This window comes from Lithobates pipiens, unplaced genomic scaffold (assembly GCF_037356315.1).
Source record: "Lithobates pipiens isolate NorthernLeopardFrog02 unplaced genomic scaffold, aLitPip1_a1.2 Scaffold_16, whole genome shotgun sequence".
Taxonomy (NCBI): Eukaryota; Metazoa; Chordata; class Amphibia; order Anura; family Ranidae; genus Lithobates; species Lithobates pipiens.
The window spans coordinates 478,524,457-478,549,304 of NW_027507748.1; the positions used below are offsets into that span (position 1 = coordinate 478,524,457).

General features: G+C 36.2%; 1 protein-coding gene across 28 annotated transcripts in view; it reads right to left on the reverse strand.

Annotated features, from left to right (window-relative positions):
• Nucleotides 1–577: 577 nt before the first annotated feature.
• MBNL2 (muscleblind like splicing regulator 2) overlaps nucleotides 578–24,848 on the reverse strand; it is a 223,511-nt gene continuing 199,240 nt past the window's right edge. For 14 of the 28 annotated variants that reach the window (XM_077483021.1, XM_077483013.1, XM_077483009.1 and 11 more), the window contains 4 exons: nucleotides 15,879–15,914; nucleotides 12,771–12,865; nucleotides 10,793–10,885; nucleotides 578–4,781 (listed from right to left, as the gene is read on the reverse strand). In XM_077483021.1, coding sequence (XP_077339147.1) covers nucleotides 10,826–10,885; nucleotides 12,771–12,865; nucleotides 15,879–15,914 — 191 coding nt within the window. In that variant the 3' untranslated portion in view covers nucleotides 578–4,781; nucleotides 10,793–10,825. The remainder of the gene's footprint in view (nucleotides 4,782–10,792; nucleotides 10,886–12,770; nucleotides 12,866–15,878; nucleotides 15,915–24,848) is intronic. The other 14 variants (XM_077483025.1, XM_077483024.1, XM_077483020.1 and 11 more) reach the window with 7 other exon arrangements.

Genomic DNA, 24,848 nt, shown 5'->3' on the forward strand with positions numbered 1-24,848 from the left:
ATAACAATAAAGGAAATCAGTATATAAAATATCATCCGTGAAGCCTTTGTTCCTTCTACGACTTGGGACAATCCTTGTACAACAATGAAAACAGAGGATGCACGGCCATAAATGTTTCACTGAGTTGTGTGCCCTTTGTTTTTAAGGGAAATTATATTTTATTGCCATTCCAAAATCATGTTATATATGAAAGGAATGAGATAAGATATCCAGATTCCAATCAACAATTTAAATCAATACAAACAAATTAAGAAAAATAAATACATAAACTTAATTGTAAAGATAAAAGCATGGAGATAAATAATATTAAAAGAACAACTATTTGTTTAAGGTTTACATTTTCATCAGCAATGGCAGCCAATGTATTTCTCTCAATGCAAATTCTGTTTAAATCCAGTGAAAGTTTAAATCAAGGAATTAAAGTACGACTCATCCAAAAAAGTGCAATTCTATGTTTAAGGTTGAGTATTCTTTAATAACTGTATAGGTGTACTGAAGCCACACCTTTTCGCAATGTCTGACCTTCTAACAGTGTAAAATATATATTAGTAAAGAGAAAAATGTGAACCAGAAAAAATTCCTGCACCAAAATAATTTATTAAACTTTTGTAATATTTTACATCCCCTTACAAAGAGAAGACCTTGAAGTACGACAGTGCAGATGCAAAATATTGGCAATTTTCGTTATACCCCAATAATAAAGTCTGTGACAGCAATATTTGGGATTTTGGTGCTGGTCTTGCTTTCATTGTGTAGAAAATATGAACACATTTGGCCTTATTTATAAAAAAAAAAGAAGGGAAAAATTAAACAGCCGAGTTGTCTTTGGGTAGGTGTAGAAAAGTTCTTGCAGACCACACAAGCATCATTTGTTGCTGCCCCAAATAAAAGTTGGAGTGCTCCATCATTTAGGGATCACTGAATCCCTTGAACAGCACTACCAATGTGTACACTGGCACTTGACTGTGTAGGGAAGCTTATTAGAATTAGAAATATGTCCTTTCCACCATGCTTTGACAGCCAGCAAGTTTCCATGTACACTTTAAGAGCACTGCCAAATGAGTTCAATGAACTCTAAAAACAAAAAGGTGCGAGTGCTTTCCACCACCGACTCAAGCTATGCATAGCTAGAAGAAAACAAGCCTCAGGCACTATCTACATCTACTCTAAGACACCTTTTTTCTTTTGGACAATTTTTTGGCCATTTGTCATTTTCATTCCTAAAGCATTTTGTTTTTCAAAGGATCAGCATCAATGTAAACCACTTCATCATTGCTATCATAGACTGGGATGATGAAGCAATATGATTAAAAGAGGCAGATCCTTTGTTTTCGCAATTGTAATTTATAGATGTAATACAGAACTAAATGTACTAGATACAAACCAATGAGTGTTTCATTTATGCTTTGGGGGACAAATATGAAAACGGATGTACAAGTTACTGCACGATGCAACCATTTAAATATTGTAATTATTTTAACTGCAGAGTAAATGTGATAAATTCTAATTAACTACCATGTTTTGAAATAATTTTTTTGGAGGAATACAGTATATATACACACACATTTTCATAATTGTACCCAAAGCTATATAAATGAACCATTTGTGTCCTGTATATTGGATATTGCCTAGCAAGTGTGTCATACGTACATACATAAGGGTTAAATGCTTTATGCTTGTTGAAGAGGATACTTTAATTAAAGGACTTTACAAAAAAAAAAAAAAAATACAAAAAACACAAACTCATTCAAAAGTAAATCTTTTAAAAAAAGAATAAAATATATCTAGAAGTAAAAATTTCAACAGAGGCCAACCATTTACATCCTTACAATTTTAGACCCCATTTCTAAATAAGAGAAAACAAGTTAATGCTCAATAAGGATGAATAATACGTTATTATGCTGTTACTTGTGAGTGGTAAAACATTATCTGTGTGAATTATTCACATCACTGAAGTGGATTTGTCACTTAGACACCTTCAGGAAGCCAATTTGTGAGTTGACCTCAATTGCCATTAGTTTATTAGGATCAAGTAACTCACAACCAATACGATGAGTCAAGGGAAATATCTACAATTAAATAAGAGATTGTTGTCTCAGATGGCACTTTGACAAGAATGATGTTACACAGTGATCACCGACTCTTCTGCAAAGAGATTTAATTTGTTAAGTGTTTTAGATGTGTGAAACATGTGGTGTTCCCTTAGTGTTTATAGAAACAGATAGGGCAAGCAGGGGCAGAGCTTTAAGCCTAGGGACAGGAAGCACTCCTGTGGCAAGCTGTATGAAGAATGCAGTTGTGTCCCAGCTGACAAAATGGATTCCTCTGCTGTGTACAGTGACAGTTCCACTTAAAAAGAACACTGATATAAAAGTTTATGTTTAAATTGTTATATGTCTAGATTTTTCCACAATATTTATTTCTAGATAAAGCTACTAAGTGTCCAGCCAAGATTTGTCAACTTTATCATAGCTGGCTGACAATGGGACTTATTACAGTTTAGTATGGCGACATTCACATCAAACATCCAATCAGTGGAAATTGCCCTTCTTAAATACGATTGGTTGTTTAAAGTAAACTCAGGTGCACAAGTGGAAAATGTGCTTCTCTTGTAATCAATCTCAACATGTCCATCACAAGTGCATGCTATTGCCATAAAGTGCAATGTCACAGCTAACTGGTGAACAAGGCTTTATTTGTTTTAACACAGGTCATCTCTGGCATTATAGTGAATTCTCTGGTCTACAGAATGTGGACCTCTAGATGAATTTTAAAGGACACATATTGGTTGTTCACTATGAAAATATATATCAAAGAAATAATGCTGAAACAGTAAACAAAAAAAAAATCAGTGTAGATTAGACCATAAACTTTTATATACGTCTTATTTTCTTTAAGGATATAGAGCTATAGTGATAAAAGCAATATTAAAATACTCTTTTCCAAGAGGGTTGTGATTTAGTTCTTTTGAGTGATTCTATCCGCCTCTTTAACAGCAGAGCAGAAACCAAACACAGTACATACATTAAAAAATAAAATAAAAATAAAGGCAGAATCTTTTCCTGATTTACTGATTATAGAATTACAGCGCCTTCTTATTTTTTAGAACAGGCTGCCCACATTAAAAATAGCTTACATTCAACTCTCAAAAATTTTCTTAAAATACTGCAATCACTAATATTGTCTTTGTACAAGAGAAAAAAAATAACATTTCTAACACTTAAGTATACTATTCATGTATAACAGCTGTTCTTGTTTGATATCCATAATTCAGCAACAACATACTTTGTGTGACAAATGTGCAACATAGAAACATGAAATATTTGGTACAATAGTGCTCAAAATAAACCTTTAACTAAATTACGTATTAAATGTACAGACATTACCATGTAAATCAACAACCTACTGTAAAAGTAAACATCAAAAATCTGTTTTATCCTTAGGTGTTTTTTTTTAGTATTTTTTTTCTCATAAGCAACAACTCTTCATAACTTTTATGACATAAAATATGCTTTAAACACATTTTCTTTAGACTTTTGCTGTAATCCTGTTACAACTCTCACAATCCAATTATAAAAAAGTATAACACTATAGACCCTGTGTTCAACCACATCTGCGGTAAGTATAGACATCTGTGATTTCCGCAAGGTGTTGTTTCATAGTTGAATGTAAGAAAGGCCTGCAATGCATTGCTCTGCAGTGTTTTGCTAGCCTTTCATGCTCTGAACTGGGTCAAAATAAAACTTTCACTACATTTTAAAAATGTAAATGTTATATAGATTAGAGTCACACTTATGTTGTGACTGACAGATATATATTTATATATATTTATATATATATATATTTTTTTTGTACATTCGATTAAGAAAACTCCTCCTCAGATGCCTTGTATGACCTGTATACCCATGCTATATGTGTATATAATCTGTGTCTGTGTAATGAACATTTGTTGGTGGCTGGGAGGTTGGCATCAGTCGCATACTTTTTGCGTTTGTTGTACGGTGGCAAAGTTTAGGCACTTCTGCAAAGTTTTAATGAAATAAGATAAGAAAACAAACATAACTGAAAAAAAAACAATATTCACTTTCTAGTATATGACAGGTACACTGTACAATGGTTTCCTTTTTTGTAATTTTTGCAGATTTTTTGTTTAATCCCGCAATCCAACACTTTGTTTCATTTTAAAAACTGATTTGCATGATTTAACTTTGTGCTTTATAATAAGCCTATTTTTATATTTGAGAGTGCTTTTTCTTCTTGGTCTTCTCTACAGAGGGGAGACTTGTGAAATCCTATATTAATGGCTAAAATACACTCTAATATGTTAATATTCACAATCATTCTATATTAGCTGTCAGAAAAACAAAATTTGTAAATTTTAAATGTTTTGCTGCATTTAAAATATACTATATAACAGGGGACTAATCCCTGTGATTCTGATGTGACAGGAGATAAGACAATGTTGTTGAGTGGGAACCAGGTATACAAAATATTAAAAAGTAAACTTTACCCACTAACATCACAGCTGGTATCAGGTAGTTAACTATCTTTTAGTTGGAATATATTAAGCATACCATATATAATTTAAAATATAGCAGCACTAGCTTTCTAAGAATTTGTAGTTTTTGTCCATTGAGAGAACAAGATCCTTTTTTAGCATGCAGTTTGTGGCAACTCTATAGAGGAGGAGATGGGATAGTATGTACAGTATGAATGTTTTGCTATCTTCTGTGAGTCTTCTTGATGTTCTGCTCCACTTTTGGTGATTATTTCAGTATGATCTGATAAAGGAAAGCAGAAGATTGAAAGTTGAAATTTCCTTGTTACAAACATAAAAGCAACACAGAAAAAATAACTTACAATAGTTTCAGAGGATTTGTACTCTACTAAAGAATTGCAGAAGATAATGAACAATGCTGGTTACTAAGCACTATTGAAAGCTGTGTCTTTATTCCAAAGTTTATTACACTGCAATATAAAAACAGAACTATAGGTAGATACATTAAACTCCACTTGTGTATAGATTTAAAATAATTTTCTGATTTTAGTTACCTGAAATATTTTTAATGTGCTGCCACATGGTAAATTAATGTTGAAATCAAGCTTGAATAGAGAGACCTTCTCTTTCAAGCAAACCTGTTCCCAGGTTTTGAACACTAATGTATTTATATATCCTGAAGCAGCATTAAAAGCACTTTAAAACAAGCTTGTTACCTTCTAACTATAGGAACTTAGAATAAATTAATTTTCAAATTTTACAACAGAAGAATTGAACACTTAGCATTTTTTTTTATCACAGATTTTGGCAGGCTGCCAGCCCTCTAGTGAACACAACAGGTAGGTGTTTCTAAGTTGTCTAAAAACCAACTGAAACTGCACTTCAAAGTTATGTCATGATTTTGAGAATTGTTTCACAGTACAAGCTGCTAGGAGGGGTGGGTTTGTGGTTTGTTTTAAAGCGCTTTTACTGCTTGTTAAGAATATGTAAGCAGTACAATGATATGGTGCACTTTAAAGTGTATGAAAGCCCAAAGTTATTTTCCAGTATATTGGGCATATTGTCTCTCTCTAAACAGTTTTTTTTTTATTTTTGTAAATCTGCTGCAAGGTTTCAGGTCTATCAGATAGGCAGCCCAAAAGTCAACTGAATGAGCTTGTGTGACAGGCTGATAACACAACTGCTAATTGAAAGGCAGTAGCTTGGCATTGTTACCCTGCAACAGGTAGTGCTCTTACTGACAGACTCCAGGTGAGAAGCTTTGCAACAGATTCGCAAAAAACGATTTGCTTAAGAAAAATGTATAATGATGCATGATGCCAAACACACAGAAAAATAGATTTAGGGCTTACATACTGTACACTAAGCTGAGCACAATAAGTAAGCATACAAGTGATAATATACTCAATGCAAGTGCCACTGTGTGGTGATGTGCACGAATACCATAACCATAAACAGGAGGGGGCAGTGGCACACTGCAGTACTAAAGGCTTTGTCAATACCTTCCATAATGTATGCAGCCATATACATTCAACAGGGCTCACAAATATGTCAACACCAATAAAAAATTTTAGAATGAAAAAGCATTCCCAGGTATTTGTTTTCTATTCTGTAATTCTCACAACATAGGCCTCCCTTAAATTATAACATGTTTACTATAAATCAAAAGGATGAATTAGGAATTCGTTTAATTAAGATGTGGTTTACAGATTTATTTCAAGTTTCATTTTATTTTGCTTCCAAACTCATGACGCTAAAAACTAAGTGATAGTTGATGAGTAGTCACATGGACTACTCCATTCTTCTCTTTGGTGCATCTGTCAGAAATGAAGAATTCATACCACCTAATGTTCATAAAGTAAAGCACAGCAAAGTCAGTTTTTACCAATAACTTTGCTTCTGTATTATTACTAAAATGAATTCTTGAATACATTTTTTTTAGATTATGAAGAGATTTAGGTACATCAAAGTGTTTAAAATGACATTAAATTAAATCTGAACTCCAGCTTTTGATACACTTTACACCCAGCTACATACAGTTTATACAGCACATCCAGTGGCCTCAAGTGTATCAAAAGCTGGCGTTCAGCTTTAAATGATTAATTTTGTTTGTTAGTGGAGACCATGGCTGCACCACACTAATTATATGGTTCAATGATTCTGATGAAAAAAATTCTTAAAGCTATGTGTTGTGTTCTTGGGTATTGTAATAAATTCCTGGTAAGTTCCTTAACAGATGTAAAAGTAACTACTAAAGAATCTGACCGGAGAACCAAAAAATTGTAATACTTTAGGCATGTACTGAATTCTTTACGCTTCCACCATTTTTTATTACAGTAAAACAATTTCTCACGTTAGAAACAAATTTGTGTGCCTGCTCTTGTAAGCTTTATAAAGTGTAAATACTGCAAAGTCAATAGCCATCTGCAGTAAAGTTTACATTATTAAGTACAATGACTCTAATGAACCCCTTTAGGCATGGGTTTAGGGAAGGTCATGATTAAACAAATTTATGGCCTAAGGAAAGAATACTGGTTATATTACAAGAAAAAGTGTATCAAAATACTTGTGGTGTCTAGGAGTTAAATAATGAGAACAGATTTTCTGTCAAGGCCATCTTTCATTTAAAACAGCTACAATAACAAAGTGGACTGGAAGCACACAAAAAGCAAAGCTGTGTTAGAAAGTAGTGAAAAAGTACATATTTCTGTTCAGACCAGTGTAACATTTGTACATGTATATGAAAGGACAAACAAATTCATGTCATAATTACGGTACATTCTTAGTTATTTGTGTGTAAACATAAGGAAGCATCCTTATGGAAGCAAGTATTCCAAAAGAAATTGCTCATGACACAATTGGCTCAATCAAGGTATTTAATTAAATATATAAATGCCCTTTTAGCACACCTTAGATAATTTCCCAAGTAAGCAAACCACACCTATTTTACAAATAACTTTTCATCATTTCTCCTGTTGTCCTGTGAAGGCACTTCTGGAATCAGTGTTTCTGTCATTTACAAATACAGTACTTTTCCAATTTTGTTTGATTGTCTGATACAATAGCTACAGACACAGGGCTCTCTGTTCACAGTGTTATACCATGTGAAGCATCCTAGTTCCCAAGGCTAGCTTACAGATGAGTGCCCCACAATGATCTATTAAAGAGAATGGTTTCTATTGTATAGTTACATTGGTCCAGCTTGGCACAATGTAAGTATACATATCTCATATCTAATGGGCACCTGGAGAAGTTGGAAATTATTGTAGTAATCTGCGCTATTATAGTGGGATTTCTGTGATTTCTATCTGTGTGAGCGGCTTCCCCTCTGCACACAAAACACAGGGAGTCCAGCACTCAGCACTGCTGCCATTTATAAAACACCTTGAAGTTTTATTCAATAGATACAAGGCGTTGTGTGGTTGGACGAGGTTAAGAGAAGAGATGGTGATGTCAATGGAATGAGCGACTCCCTGTGGTCAGTGTGTGGTGGGGCAGCCCCTCGCATTGAATCTGAGCAGGTAGATTGTTGCTATCACTGTAGTAGAGCTGGCAGGTATGAGATAAGCATACATTGTGCCAAGCTGGACCAATGCAAGTTTACAATACAAAAAATTCCTGGAGTTCAGCTGACATCTCTACCCTCAGCTCTCTAATCCTGTTATACATACACACACAGTGTGTATTGCTATATCATATATATATATATTACACACACACACACACACACACACACACACACACACACACACACACACACACACACAGACATTTTGTCTTGCATTTCTATTTTAAACTGAATGAGTTGTTTTACAAAGTGGGGAGTTCACTAATACTTTAACCATTTACTTCGGCACTTTGAAGTGGGATATCGTTGATATGGCAGCAGGTAGCTGCCATAACCCTGGTATCTTCTTCTTTGGTGAGCGGTCCGGTTTTCGATAAAAGTGATTTTTGCGGCGGATTCACCGTGAGATCCTGCCGCTCTCCGGATCTGCTTCCTGGCTTGGTATCGAGTGAGGGGAAGATGGCCCCACCCATCTCCATACCATTGTAGGGCGGAAGCGACGTCAAAACATAACTTCCGCCCATAGCTCTTAAAGGGACTTTTTTTTTTTGTATGACTTTTATTTTTAATTTTTTTTTATTGCATTTTAGTGTAAATATGAGATCTGATGTCTTTTTAAACCCAGATCTCATATTTAAGAGGTCATGTCATGCTTTTTTTCTATTACAAAGGATGTTTACATTCTTTGTAATAGGAATAAAAGTGACATTTTTTTTTTCTAAAAGAACAGTGTAAAAATAAAAAGGCTGAATAAATAATAATAATAAAAAAAGTTTTAAATGCGCCCCGTTCCGCCGAGCTCGCATGCAGAAGCAAACGCACATGTGTGCAGCGCCGTATATTAAAATGGTGTTCAAACCACACATGAGGTATCGCCGCGAGAATTCTAGACCCCCTCTAACTCAAAACATGCAACCTGCATAATTTTTTCAATGTTGCCTATGGAGATTTTTAAGGGTAAAATGTTGTCGCCATTCCACGAGCGGGGCGCAATTTTGAAGTGTGACATGTTGGGTATCAATTTACTCAGCGTAACATTATCTTTCACAATATTAAAAAAAAAACTTTACCGTGTCTTATTTTTTAGTTCAAAAAAGTGTATTTTTCCCACCAAAAAAAAGTGCGCTTATAAAACCGCTGCGCAAATATGGTGTGACAGACGGCCGCCATTTTATTCTCTAGGGTGTTCGAAAAAAACATATATAATGTTTGGGGTTATAAGTAATTTTCTAGAAAAAAAAAAAAGAAAACACCAAATCTCAGAAAGAGGCTCGGTCCTTAAGTGGTTAACCGCTTGCCGAATAGCCACTGTCATTATACTGTGGCAGTTTGGCTCGGCTGCGCGAAACGCCGTAGGTGTACATCAGCTGCTTTAAGAGCAATAGCAGGCCCGCGGTGCATCGCTGGAGCCAATGTGAGTGTCCGGTGGCTGTGATGTCCATTGGCCACCCACGATCGATCCACTGAGAGCCAGAGCAGGGGATCTGTCAATGTAAACAAACAGATCCTCGTTCTGACAGGGGAGTAGAGAGAGATCGTCTGGTCCTAGTGATCAGGAACAGCGATCTCACTTTACTTCCAGTCAGCCCACTCCCCCTCACAGTTAGAAACACCTCCCTAGGGAACACTTAATCCCTTGATCGCCCTTAGTGTTAATCCCTTCCCTGCCAGTGTCATTTATACAGTAATCAGTGGCTATTTTTAGCACGGATCGCTGTATAAATGTCTAATCCCAAAAAAGTGTCAAAAGTGTCCGATCTGTCTGACGCAATGTCGCAGTCCTGCTGAAAATAGCTGATCGCTGCCATTACTAGTAAAAAAATTAATTTATAATAAAAATGCCATAAATATATCCCCTATTTTGTAGACACTAACTTTTGCGCAAACCAATCAATATACGCTTATTGTGATTTTTTTTTTGCCAAAATTTATAGAATACATATTGGCCTAAACTGATTAATACATTTTTTTTTTGGGTGGGTAATTTACTTTAGCAAAAAGTAAAAAAATTGTTAATTTTTTCTAAATTGGCGGTCTTTTTTTTTGTTTATAGTGCAAAAAATAAAACCAGAGGTGAACAAAAACCACCAAAAGGAAGGTCTATTTGTGGGCGGAAAAAAAGGACACATTTTTTGTTTGCGTACAATGTTGCATGACCGTGCAATTGTCAGTTAAAGCGACAGTGTCGAATCACAAAAAATTGCCTGGTCATTAAGGGGGTAAATCTTTCCAGGGCTGAAGTGGTTAGGTAACATGCTGTGAATATTCTGCTTGTTAAAGATTCTGCCCTCCACAGGCCAAGGCAGAGAATACAACATTAATCTGAGGTCTGCGCTTTTTATCCTAGTGATAAAAATGAACTGTTACGTTGCTTCTCATTTATGATTGATCAAGTTTAGGGTGAGGGATGACACCGATAGCTGTTATGTGAAGAAAACCAGACTCTCTCAAGGCAACATACACAATGAACAGATTTTTAGGTCTTTATTTTCTTCACTTAAAAATAAATCATCTGGAAGCAAAAGTAGTGCTGTGGTGTGATAAATTAACCTAGTCTACAATCCAGTACAGCACTAATCATGACTGCCCTGAATACAGGTAGCCTAAACCAGTTGTATATCTCCCACCACTGTACCGCAGCAAACCCAGTACAGATACAGATACTAGAGCCAGTATGGCTACAGTCAAACTCCAGTTTTTAGTTTAGCAATTTTTCGCACATTTACCGTTGTTTACTGTGTACGCTGAGGGAAGAGTCTTTACCACATAGAGGAAACCCAATTAGATATGGGATTTCCATTTTTCCAGTCTTTGAAAATCTGAAAAATAGTTTGTTTATACAAATTTTAAAAATTAGGAAAAAAAGTTTAACCTCCACATACAGAAAGGCATCTTCACAGTCAGAGCTGTGAAAAATGTGGAATAGCCTCCTTCAGGAACTAGGTCTAGCCAGCTATGTTGATTTGTGAAAGTAACTGGAAACTGCACTGCACAAATAGTGCACAAATTAAGTGAAGCTGCAACCACAAATAGAAGCTATCACTTCTAGTGTCAAAATGTAAAATAAAATGTGTTGTGCTAAAGTCCATGGCATAGATAAATTAAAAAGTCCCATTTATTTTCTTTGGTTTATGAAAATAGCAGTACTAAGTGACTGTTTGCTTCAGTGGTTGTGCAGAATTGATGTATTATTATGATATGTATACTATATATCACTTAATTTCAGGGCAGTCTAAAAAAAGCTTAAGCATATAAATGTAAGATGGAGGTTGGATGGAAAAAGTAGGAAAGTACATCACAGTAAGACCAAGGTAACAAATAAATAGCATAGAACCGATGACACCCTTAAAAACACAAAAAGTTATGTCCTATAAAGAAAAGAGATGCATTTCCACCATATTATCTAAACATTTGACAATATAATCCTCTCTGCGAATGCCTTTAAAAAAAATGTATACTGTCCTATGTAACCTGTTATTCACACCCATTGATAGAATAATTCAACATCAATGCACAGTATCCCCGATTTACAAAATTGGAGCAAAACTACAGCTGTCACCCATTACAACCACTTGTATATCGTGTTTTATTCTAAAGATATTTGCTGTGGACAACTTCCTTTTGCTCCACTTTTCATAATCCAGACCTTCATTATCTGATGTCAAAGACATGCATAATTTTAAATGAGCTATTTCATGGGGATGATTTACTAAAAGAAAATAGGCTGAATGTATTAAAAAAAAAAATCACTTTGCATAGAATACACAATCACATGCAAGTAAAAAAAAAAATAAAGAATTTTTGCTTGCACATGATTGGGTGATGGAAGTCAGCAGAACGTCAACTCATTCACTAACTTAAGGGAACATTCCCTTGCAAAGTGAACAGTCTATTTGCATGTAGTAAACCAACCGCGATTTCATACCGGAAATAATTTCCTTAGGATTTGTATGAATCAACGTTACTTTTGTGGTTTCTAAAGGGTAGTTGTTGACCTGCAAACTACCTTTACTGACACCTTCTGACAATAGGAGGGTACTACATGCTACTTTTTTTATTAACTGTACTTGTACATAAATTCTAATTTTAATTCCTATGAAACAAAACAAGAAAGGTATAATTACTGTACTCTAACACTCTAGTCTGTTGTGCATTTAGCTAAATTTTATGTAGAGCCACATAACAAATATTTAAAGCTGAATAATAATGTACTTTAAAAAGGTGAGAGGTGTGTACATCAGTAGAATATTTGCTAGCGATTCCTTTCTGTTGGAAGTGACTACTTGATAGAGCCTTAATTATGTGTAGAATGTCTAAGTCATCTTAGCCAATAAGTGCTTGTACCGTTTACTTTTCAAAAGCTGCAAAGTACCATAGCATGAATATTTAGCATTTAAAAAAAACTTTGGTAATCGTGTTTTCTCAAGATTCTGTAAACAATGTTTCATAATATTCATGGTAACAGGGCTGTTATTAATTACAAAAACATTCAAGAAAACACAAAACAGAAAGACCAATACTTGCAAAAATGTTAACTCTGAATAAGTGCAACCTGGTCATGAACACATTTCTGAATAGTACTAAACAAAATAAAAATTTGATGGGTAGACACATAAAAAAAATTCCGCAGAGAATTTTTTTTAACAAATTGGCACTCATTTAGAGTTTGGGATTTGTGAAAGAAAGCTTTAAAAAGGAGCAAACCTGATTGGCTGTGGCTGTTGCGGCGAAGGGGACACTTGTTGCAGGAGTTGTTGCTGCAGAGACAGTGGCGGACGTAGCGCTGTGCATCATGGGTACTTTCAGGAGGGGAACCATGGAAGCAATGAACAGGAGGGTGTAGCATTATGGTAATAGAAGTGGTTTTGGCATGGTGAATATCACATAGCAGCAAGCCATCATGGGTTAAACCAGCAGATGGCATGCAATCACAATGCAAAGCAAGGAAGCGTGGGAGAGAAATAAAAAAGGGAAAATAAGCTTATTACAGGTACATTTAAAGGAAGTTTGTAAAAATATATTATCAGATATTCCCAGAAAAAAAGCGCTAATTTTAAAAGCAGGCAGTTTTTTTTTTGTAATTTTTGTTAAGCATGGTCTGACAAGTTGTAGAACAAATAATAGTTAACACTGTATCCATTATTTGTCAGTGTGGTCATTTTGTTGTTAAATTAATGAGCACATATCCAAAGACCTAAAGTAGTCAACTTATAAATGTCTTAACATAAGACTTGCAAAAATTTCACCCAAGATTCACAAATTTTATAAGGGATAATAATATGTACCCTGAGGGAAAGTTGTGTAAATCCTGAGTGAAAAAAAACATTCCTAAATAGACCCTAAAATGTATCTCTAATCAGAACTTTGCTTTCAGTTTTGGAAAAGGAAATTTATAATCTGTCAGGTTTTTACTGTTGTCAGGGTCCTCAATGGGTAGATTCATCCTTTCTATCCACCCTGGTGACCCCCCAAACTACTTTCCTTTAGGTGTTTGGCAGGAGCTGTTCTGGACTTAACCTATACTTACTTGCAACACAACCTTAAAGTGAAGCTGTAGTTTAAAAAGAGCACCCTAAAATTGCTCCCAGAGAGAAAACAACTGGTGTTATCTGCAACTAGAACCTTTATTAAACTTCACATCCTAGTCTGTGCATGATTGTATACAAAGACCATGTCTTCTGTAGCCCATCCCCTATGCTTAACAGTCCGATGTACCTCTACTGGATGCGGAGGTTCTCAAACTGGACTGTTGAATGTCAGGAAAGAGGAAAAGGGTGCATAGCTCTAAGTCCTAGGAGTAGGTAATCAGATGTGAGGCAACTGTAATGGAAATCCAAGATCAGGTTGTTCTTTAGAACATAAAAAAAATGAAGAGATTATGTAAAGCCAAAAGTTTAAATTGTGGCTAGAATGGGAAGTGTTAAAAACCCCTGCCATGCTTGCAGTGGAGAAGTTCACCCTCTCTAATTGTCCTCCTGATCATGGTCTCTGCTACAGAAAGTGATGAGAAATTCAAAATTGTAAAACTGTTACAGGAACATAAGTGAGTTTTAACATGTTATACACTTTAAGGATTAATAAAAGGTACTGTAGATACCACAAGGTGCCCTCACTGTGGAAGTGGTATTAGTAGGGTAACTAATTCTGTTTAAGTTCCTCTACTTCTGTTCCGATAAATACTATGGATGTCAGAAGATTCCTCACTGAGAGTGGGAGCAATGTAGAGAGATTGCTAAAAGAATTTTGTGATACTAGATAGTAGTGTTGCAAAGGCAAGAAAATTACTAGCCAAACTTTGAGCCCACAGGCTCTGGTCTCACAATTAGGCAGCCTCAAATTTATGGGCAAAAAAGGAGCACAAAAGGGGTGCCAGCTAAGTGCAGCATCAATAAGTCTATTACGATTAATAAGTCAAATGCAAACTCAAAGAAATATAAAATCAAAGAGCCATTCTACATTGGATGCAAGCCATCCACCAGAAGAGCGGCCTGTGACAGCAAACAGCGTGTTGTCAGTGAGGAAGCCAAATCCAATGTTCCAGAAGGTGAGGAGAACCACTGTGATACACAAGGCAGGATGCGATGTCACACCTGGGATGGGCTGGTTGCTATGGTGACGTGTTTCGGAACTCCAATTGGTTCTTTTCTCAAACCCTCCATGGATGGCTTCCATCCATTGTGGCATGGCTGCAGATAAGCGCTTTGATTTTAAATCCATCAGCTTGCATTTGGATTTTTAATGGTAATAAACCCATTGATGCCGCACTTAGCTGGCACCCCCTTGTGTTCCTTTTTTATTTCAGAGATTTGTTCTAGTCTCAGGTGGAGCTGCCTACTGAAGTACAACACACTTCCCATTAAATTTTTATGAACTTCTTATGATCATTTTATGAACTACCTATGCTACAAGGACATAGCTTTACATTTATCCAGGGGGGTAGAGACTAACTCATGTGGATGGTGTATTTGTTTGCACCACAATTTCAATGGTTATGGACATAGAATACTCTGATACCTGGAATCTATACTAGCTTCAGGGAAATTCCAAGAATTGCAGCATTGCTGAATGAGCTCAGCTTGACTGCAATGGAATCTGCATGCAGCCCATGAGTACAAACGGAGGCCCCATATAAAGATTTGAAGCTTTATATACCAGATCTTTCAAAAGCATTTTCTTAAAGTATAATCAATACGTAAAAACAATCTGGTAAAACATTAAGGGCTATACAAGATTGTCTAAATAAATCTGCATTGTAGGTTTCAGTAAAGGTTGTGAAAAGCTTTTGCTACTGAAAAAAAATTAACATAATTCTCTGATCGGAATTAAATGGTGCAAAAGTGTGTCTTAGGCTTTGAGTTAATTGTTTAGCTATTAAAACCCCTCCTTTCATATTGTCATTCGACTGTCTGCTAATTTGCATTTCAGTTTTGAGGTGTAGTGGCAGTAATTTCTGGGAAACTCTGATGCAATATTCTAAACATAGCAAAAAGGAGAAAAAAAAAAAAAAAGCACAACACTATGACGTTAAGACACAGATGATATAACTTACACTTCAGTTTTCAGAAAATTTAACACACATCATAAACAAAAGTATAACACCATTCTTTTCTCAACATAATATGCGATTATAAAGCCAGAGATAAAGAGAAGACATAAGACATTACTCTAGACGATATTTAATAATCTACAGAGTGCAGTGAACTACAATAACACACAATAGCCGCATAGTGTCTACTGCATTTTTGAAAACATTCAGAACCACAGAAGGTAACTTGTATAGTATAAAAGGCAAAAAAGTAGATAGAAACCTACCAATACTGGTAGCTGGTGTCATGCACAAAACTGACCCTGCACGGCATGCAATGAGACGTGGAGAAAATGAATAAAGGGAAAGAAACAAGTTAGCAACACAGAGTTAAACTTTGGAGTGAAATTCAAGCTTAGCTCTAGATAGGCAGCAGTGAGTGCATACATCACTAAGGCCATTCATGGTTTCACATACTTTTCCCATTCCAGAGATACAGGAACTTGTATCACCTCAACTACTGTAATGTTACAGCCACCCTCAGATAGCATTCTTTCTCAAGCTGATTTTTATGTGGCTTTCTCAGTCAGGGTTGTTAGTTTGTTTTCAGTAGTAAACATTTTGAGTCAATGCTATCAAGTGTATATCTGAAAGTAATAATTTTTATTGTGACTTTTACATTTATTTGTATTTTATATTATCCATAGGAAATGTCATATGAGTTTACGGATTGTCTCACAAGAGACAGACGAGTGCTTTTATTGTCATTGCCAAAAAGCCATTACACCTATAGCTTGTGTTTGTGTGTGTATAATTTTATGTATATATATATATATATATATATATATATATATATTATACACACACGTGTGTGCACGCGCACACACACACAGAGTTATGCTCATAAGTTTACATACCCTGGCAGAATATATCATTTCTTTGATTTCTTGGCCATTTTTCAGAGAATATGATTGATAACACAAACTTTTTTAACTCATGGATAGTGTTTGCCTGAAGCCATTTATTATCAAATCAACTGTGTTTACACTTTTTAAATCATAATGGCAACAGAAACTACCCAAATAACCTTGATCAAAAGTTTACATACCCCAGTTCTTAATACTGTGTATTGCCCCCTTTAACGTCAATGACAGTTTGAAGTCTTATCGTATTTGTGGATGAGGCTCTTTATCTTCTCAGATGGTAAAGCTGCCCATTCCTCATGGCAAAAAGCCTCCAGTTCCAGTAAATTCTTGGGCTGTCTTGCATGAACTGCATATTTGAGATCTCCCCAGAGAAGCTCAATGATATTGAGGTCAGGAGACAGAGATGGCCACTCCAGAACCTTCACTTTATTCTACTGTAGCCAATGACAGGTCAACTTGGTCTTGTGTTTTGGATCATTGTCATGTTGGAATGTCCGAGTACGTTCCATGTGTAGCTTCCTGGTTGATGAATGCAAATGTCCCTCCAGTATTTTTTGATGACACACTGCATTCATCTTGCAAACAATTTTTACCAAATTTCCTGTGCCTTTGTAGCTCCCACATCCCCAAAACATCAGCGATCGACCTGTTTACCTTTCATCATAGGCCTTGTTGACTCCTCTCCAAATGTAGCATTTATGGTTGTGGCCAAAAAGCTCAACTTTGGTTTCATAACTCCAAATGACTTTGTGCCAGAAGGTTTGAGGCTTGTCTCTGTGCTGTTTGGCATATTGTAAGCGGGATACTTTGTGGCATTTGCATAGTAATGGCTTTCTTCTGGTGACTCGACCATGCAGCCCATCTTTCTTCAAGTGACTCCTTATTGTGCATCTTGAAAACAGCCACACCACATGTTTTCAGAGTCCTGTATTTCACCTGAAGTTATTTGTGGGCTTTTCTTTGCATCCAGAACATTTTTCCTGGTAGTTATGGCTGAAATTTTAGTTGGTCTACCTGACTGTGGTTTGGTTTCAACAGAACCCCTCATTTTCCACTTATTAAATTGGAGTTTGAACACTGCTGATTGGCATTCTCAATTCCTTGGATATCTTTTTATATCTCTCTCCTGTTTTATACAGTTCAACTACTTTTTCCTGCAGATCCTTTAAAAATTATTTTGCTTTCCCCATGACTCAGAATCCAGAAATGTCAGTGCAGCACTGGATGAAAGATGCAAGGGTCTGTCAGGAGTCCAGAAACTCATTGACCTTTTATACACACACACTAATTACAAGAAAACAGATCACAGGTGAGGATGGTTAACATTTAATAGCCATTCAAACCCCTTTGTGCCAACTTGTGTGCATGTTATCAGGCCAAAATCACCAGGGTATGTAAACTTTTGATCAGGGTCATTTGGGTAGTTTGTTTCCATTATGATTTAAAAAGAGTAAACACAGTTGATTGATAATAATGGCTTCAGCCAAACAATAACCATGAGTGAAAGAAATGTTTTTGTGTTATCATTCATATAATCAGAAATTCTGCCAGGGTATGCAAAATCATGAGCACAACTATATATATATATATATATATATATATATATATATATATATATATATATATACATATATACACATACACACACACACACACACACACACACACACACACACACACACACACACACGCATATAGCTATTACCTAGTCTGAAGAGACTGACAGACTTCTAGTGGTGATGTGGATAGACTACAATCAATGAGAGCAAGCAAGCTGAATACACAAAATATATGGTTCCAAAAATGTAAAGATGACTAGAGGTTTCCCCTAAATATGATGTCCGTTAGGGAATGTACTTGCTAATTTCTTGTCACTATGCTCAAATACAATCACATAGAAGTAGTAGTTTTCTATGGTGACTGCTAACAATTGTCCCTATTGTGAATGCTTTGTCTATTCAGAATACTGTGTCTGGGAGTGCTGTAAGCAGGTGATCCTATATGTGGCCAAACAGAGGATTGCCAGTACAGACTCTTATCACTGCAAAGAAGATTATTGCTAATGCCCTTGGATATACTACAGGTATGCTATACTCTGTATATTGGATACAGATGCACTTTTATAATGTTGAAGCATTTTAAATATTCAGGAGGTAATCAAAATGAACAATACATATTGAATTTTGTAAACAGTTTAGTCAAATATGCATATGTATAATCTCAGCAGTATGCATATTACACTTTGTCACCTGTATATTTGGATTTCTCGGACCACGAGGGGTAACTGACCCTAGGCTGCATGAACTGTAAGGCAACACATACTCATAATTTTTTTCATTCATGGTTTGAACAAAAATAATAAAAAAAATAAATGATCGCATCAAATGCATGGATGAGGGAATCCTCCTGCTGCGCTATTGTTTTCTGATGGTGGGGGCGTTCCCCACAGTCAGAATACAATGAGCAGTGCTGCCAGCTATAGTCAGCAGCACTGATCAATCAAGAAAAAACGTGACAGGCTGGTTGTACAAAAGTTGATCGGTAAACTGACTACTGTACAACCAGGTTGTCCATACATGGGTCAAAACTCAGCCGGTCTCTGCTGAACCGCTAAATTTCAGTGTGAACCACTGTTATGTCCTGGTTCTATGTCCAGTTGTACACATAGAAACCAGGTTTTGATAATATAAGAGTAACATAATAAAATTTAAATCAAGCTAGTTTATTTTTATATATTAAAAAAAAATCCTTGGAAAGACCACATTCCTTTTAATATTTACAAAAGTAGGCATAAGCATAGGACAGTGGGTGTAATGATAATAATAAATAAAATGTAATGATACATTTACCCCCCTCCTGCCGACTGCTCCGGTAACAGGCGGAGGCGATCGAGTCTGTCCCCTGGGCTGACATGGAGACGAGTGAGGGGAACATGGACCCCACCCATCTCCATGATACTGCAGGGCGGAAGCGACGTCATAACGTCACTTCTGCCCATAGCTCTTAAAAGGGGCATTTTATTTTTTTAAATGACAAAAAAATATTTTTTATTGCATTTTAGTGTAAATATGAGATATGAGGTCTTTTTGACCCCAGATCTCATATTTAAGAGATCCTGTCATGCTTTTTTTTATTATAAGGGATGTTTACATTCCTTGTAATAGGAATAAAAATGACAGACTTTTTTAAAAACAGTGTATAACTAAAAGGTGAAATAAGAAAAAAAACAAAAACCTTTTTAAACGCGCCCCGTCCTGCTGAGCTTGCGTGCAGAAGCGAATGCATACATGAGTAGCGCCCACATATGAAAATGGTGTTCAAACCACACATGTGAGGTATCGCCATGATCGGGTGAGAGCAATAATTCTAGGCCTTGACCTCCTCCAACTCAAAACATGCAATTGGTAGAATTTTTTTAAATGTCGCCTATGGAGATTTTTAAGGGTAACAGTTTGTCGCCATTCCACAAGCAGGCGCAATTTTGAAGTGTGACATGTTGGGTATCAATTTGCTCGGGGGAACATTATCTTTCACAATATAAAAAAAATTGGGTTAACTTTACTGTTGTCTTATTTAATAAAAAAAAGTGTTTAAAAAAAAAAAAAGTGCGCTTGTTAACCGCTGCGCAAATACGGTGTTACAGAAAGTATTCCAATGACCACCATTTTATTCTCTAGGATGTTAGAAAAAAATGTATAATGTTTGGGGGTTCTAAGTAATTTTCTAGCAGAAAAAAACGTTTTTTAACTTGTAAACACCACATCTAAAAAAGAGGCCCGGTCTTAAAGTGGTTAAGTAATATGGACCAGAACAAAACTCCAGTAAATCTATATTAACAGCAGACTACATTGTGGGAAAATTCAAATGCACATTGCTATATGGAAGTTTAATATTTTGTTTTTAGCGAATGCAGAAGTTGAAACTAGAACTGACTGAAAAATTGGCCAAAATTTCTTGTAGAGGTAGTAAAAATGTTCAAGTTGTAGAAAAAAAGTAGTAACCACATCTAATTTGTCAGTCTGTGTGTGACTAGCCATCATGAGTTTGGGATCAAAGACTAACACAAAAGTTCTTCTTTTAGTAAAACAGACATGTTATAACCTCTGGCATGTTATTATCACTGAGTGTAAAGGACTTGACTCTTCCTTCCGTCTATTCAAAACTAAAAAGAAAAGTCTTGGTTGGAGTTAGGCTTTAAGTTTAAATTTAGGGTCGATGGGTTGGGTGGAGTTTAAGAATTAGTTTAAGGGTTAAGTTTAGGGTTAGGGATTATGTTTAAAGGATTAGGTATAGGGATTAAAGGTTAATAGTGACTTCAAGTGCAAAGTTAGTGTTTGCTTTATTTGTAGGTTTAGGGGTTCACTTAGATTAAAAGGTCAGGGTTTAGGTTAATTAATTATACTGGTTACTTTTTTGCTAAATGCTCGTGATTGTACCTAGTTTTTGGTGTAATAACCAAGATTTTGGTTTGCATATACATTTCTCTGGTGCGAAAATTTCTTGCACCTCCAAGCCCCATGCTTAATTAATACTAACAGCCTATATATTAGTGTGACTACCATGCAAGATTTTTAAGACTGTTGTGTAAACTGATGAATGGCATTAGAGAGAAGCAAAGCACACAGAAAATACACATTGTTCGCATAGGAGCTGTTAAGACATTCTTAAAATAAACAGCTGCAAGGGGAACAAATTACAGCTAGCTAAAAGGACCATAGCATAGCAAATCAGTCCCAGAACATTTATACACAGAGATAAACGAGTCAATTTAGTCAGTTATTTGTAAGAGATCAAGTAAGGAACATTCTTAAATCACCTGGAAATAAGGCCTGAGTTTGCTTGCAGGCAGGATTATTGGTTAGGAAAGGACAAGCATTAAAAGTAAGGCAAAAACGTATTATAGCACAAGCTATGAAGTGGACATGTTTGTCCAAATAGCAGTATGTCCTTATTTTAAACAATGTGGGTTGTTTTACAGTTACTCAAATGTTTTGGATTATGTAGTTAAAGTGAAATCTTTCACCCAAGGCTTAATAATGTGTAATCTAAATTTCTTCACTGAATATAATTGCCTTTCCAAACCAATTTAGGATAGTGAAAACAAGGCAGTGACAGTGGCATCTTTAGTCACAGGGTCAATCCCTTTCAATAGGGCTGTATATCTGCCTAATGCAGTCTTTCCAGCTGTACTGTGCTGTCATACACCAAGATTAAACCAAAGATGAAACAGTCATTTTAACTACTGCAATGCTATTGTGAGTATATCTGTGATGCCCATAAATATTTAAATATTTGTGGGCATCACATGGGTCAAGAACTCTTAACTTCAGGATTGATTGACACTAAATTGCACCTGAATGGGCTGAACAGAGCAAGGCACCAATCCTAAATATCGAAAAGCTTTATAATAGTTTTCTCCTATTTTATGTTATATTTGTTTTATTTGAATGAAAGAATATCAAAGCACATAGGTAGACTAATAAGGCATACAGTATTGACCTGAGGCCCTTTGTTATAATTTAAATATCCAGGGCTTGTACACGTATATGTACAGGAGTGCCTGGGAAACATTAACCAAAATCTAAAAAGCTGATCAGCCATTTTTACACAGTATTACAATTACAATGTTTACAAGACAAGCTTTAGCTGTGCACAGACCCTCAACAGACAGAGTGGCAAGTTTTTACTATAACATTAAAGCTGAACTGCAGAACTTAAAGTGGAAGTAAACCCATGGATTTAAGCAGTTAAAAAAAGGCATGCCGGGAATGCTAACTGCACATTGGCTGTGCTCTCAGCCAAACTATCAAATCATCCAATGGCTGGTGTCATAACGAATCACATGTGCAGCACCATAGCAGTTGAAGATTAAACAGAGGCAAAGATGGCAGCCTCCTTGGCTGAAAACGATAGGGGAGTTTACTTCCACTTTAAGGGATCTAATGGATTCCTCCATCCATGTTGTACAAATCTCCTTGGGCTGCTATAGTATTCTGACAGAATCCCCGAACAGTAACTACATCTGACTAGATGAAGTCAGTGTCCAACAATTTTTCGCCTGGCTCCTCTTCCAATCGACTGATCGAGCCAGGTGGTGTGGCGAGAGCAGGCTTTACTTAACAATTCAGTCATAGGCTACATGTACAAAATCTATAACTTGCCAAGGATCACAGCAGTATATCTGTCGTTCTCAAACCAATATTTGAATTAAGTATCTTAAAACAGCAGTATGCTAGTTTTAATTGCTGCTTATGGCTTGGCACTATTAGTTTTTGGCACAAGCTCTTCGAATCAAGATGGCCTTACAATTGTGTTAAAAAAACACTGCACATTTTTAAAATACAATGGTGTGCTTTACAAATTTGTCTTATGTTTTTCTTACTCTGGGTCACGAAAGCAAAAAGAATACTATTTAACTGAATGAGTAAAAAAAATTGCAGGGAGGACGGAACCTGTCAAAGTTATGTGAAGAGCCTCTTGTATATCGTAGGCTTACATGTCTAATTTTATGAATGGGACCTAAAATGAGTTGTCCAGTGGACAGCGATATCTGCCCTCTGTTTTAAAATGGCTCCCGAGGATATTTCAAACATGTGCCTACCTGCAATCTATCTATATGTTATCTTAATAATTCCCTGCATGTCAGAAATCACACTGAGAACGAGGGGTAACACACAGTGAGACAATTATGCCTTGTACACACGGTCGGACATTCCGACAACAAAATCCGTCTGATTTTTTTCTGACGGATTTTGTCCTAAACGTGTATTGCATATACACGGTCGGACAAAGTTGTCGGAAAATCCCATAGTTCGGAACGTGATGTCATTCGTTCATTACGACGGGACTACGTTGAGGCTACTAGCCAATAGCTTTGGTCTCGTAATTTGATCTGAGCATGCGTGGCACTTTGTCCGATTGGAATTCTCTACAAATGATCAGAAAAAGTCCAATCTGATTTTTTTGTCGAAAAATTTGAGATCTTGCTCTCAAATTTTTTCTGGCGGAATTTCTGGCAGAAAAAGTCCAATAGAGCTCACACACGACAATATAATCTGAACTGACCTTTTCTGTTGGAATTTCCGACCGTGTGTACAAGGCATTAGGCTTCACTGAATTGCACAATGCACCAGTCTAACATGGTTGAAAGCACCAGGAGCAGGAGGGAGAGGTGCATAGCTTATACAAGGGGAGAATCAGTGAGGACCTAAGTAGTGTGTTGATGCTCATTCATAAACTACTACAGCCAGGGAGGTGATGCAGAAAATTGTAGAGTTGCCATACTAAAAAGTGGAATGCAGAAAAGACAAGAAGTGCGCCTAACTAAGTATAGTATATAAAAAAATACCATTTAATATGATAAAAGCACACAGCCAATTGGCTACTGACAAAATAACATAGTAGTCAGGCATAAGATATAGCGGAGGGGAAAGTAATCACAGCCACTTCTGTCTGGAGCAGCGAAGATGGTGAATTGCTGGAACGGCCATTAAAGATGTTAGGCAGTAGAGGCTTCAGCGTAGCAGTGTTAATCTTATCAAAAAACGCCACCTCGGGGATGTCAGGATGATGGCAGTAGGCAGTATCAGGCCCGTCTAGCGTCGACTAGACTTCCGGGGGCGTGTCGACCAATCTAGTCGACGCTAGACGGGCCGGATACCGCCTACTGCCATCCTCCTGACATCCACGAGGCGGCGTTTTTGATAAGATTAACACTGCTACGCTGAAGCCTCTACTGCCTAACATCTTTAATGGCCATTCCAGCAATTCACCATCTTCGCTGCTCCGGACAGAAGTGGCTGTGACTACTTTCCCCTCCACTATATCTTATGCCTGACTACTATGTTATTTTGTCAGTAGCCAAGTGTGCTTTTATCATATTAAATGGTATTTTTTTATATACTACAGTTAGTTTGGCGCACTTCTTGTCTTTTCTGCATTATATTTCCTAGAGAGTTGTGCTTCTCCTCTCAAGACAGTTGCTGCCACTGATGTTTGGAAGTAGAACTTTTATGGACCATACCTAAAAACTTTGTGGACATTATCTGTTATATATATATATATATATATATATATTTAACAATAATTTGTGTGTGTGTGTGTGTGTATATATATATATATATATATTATATATATATATATATATATATATATATATATATATATATATATATATATATACACACACACACACACACATATATTTTTTTTATTTCCCTTGATCTCTTCCCCCTCCCCCTCTTTTTTACTGTAGAAAAATATAGAGAGTTCCGACGGTGACTAATTCTTGCGCCGTCTTATTACTATCTCTTGGATACTAAAAAGTGGAGT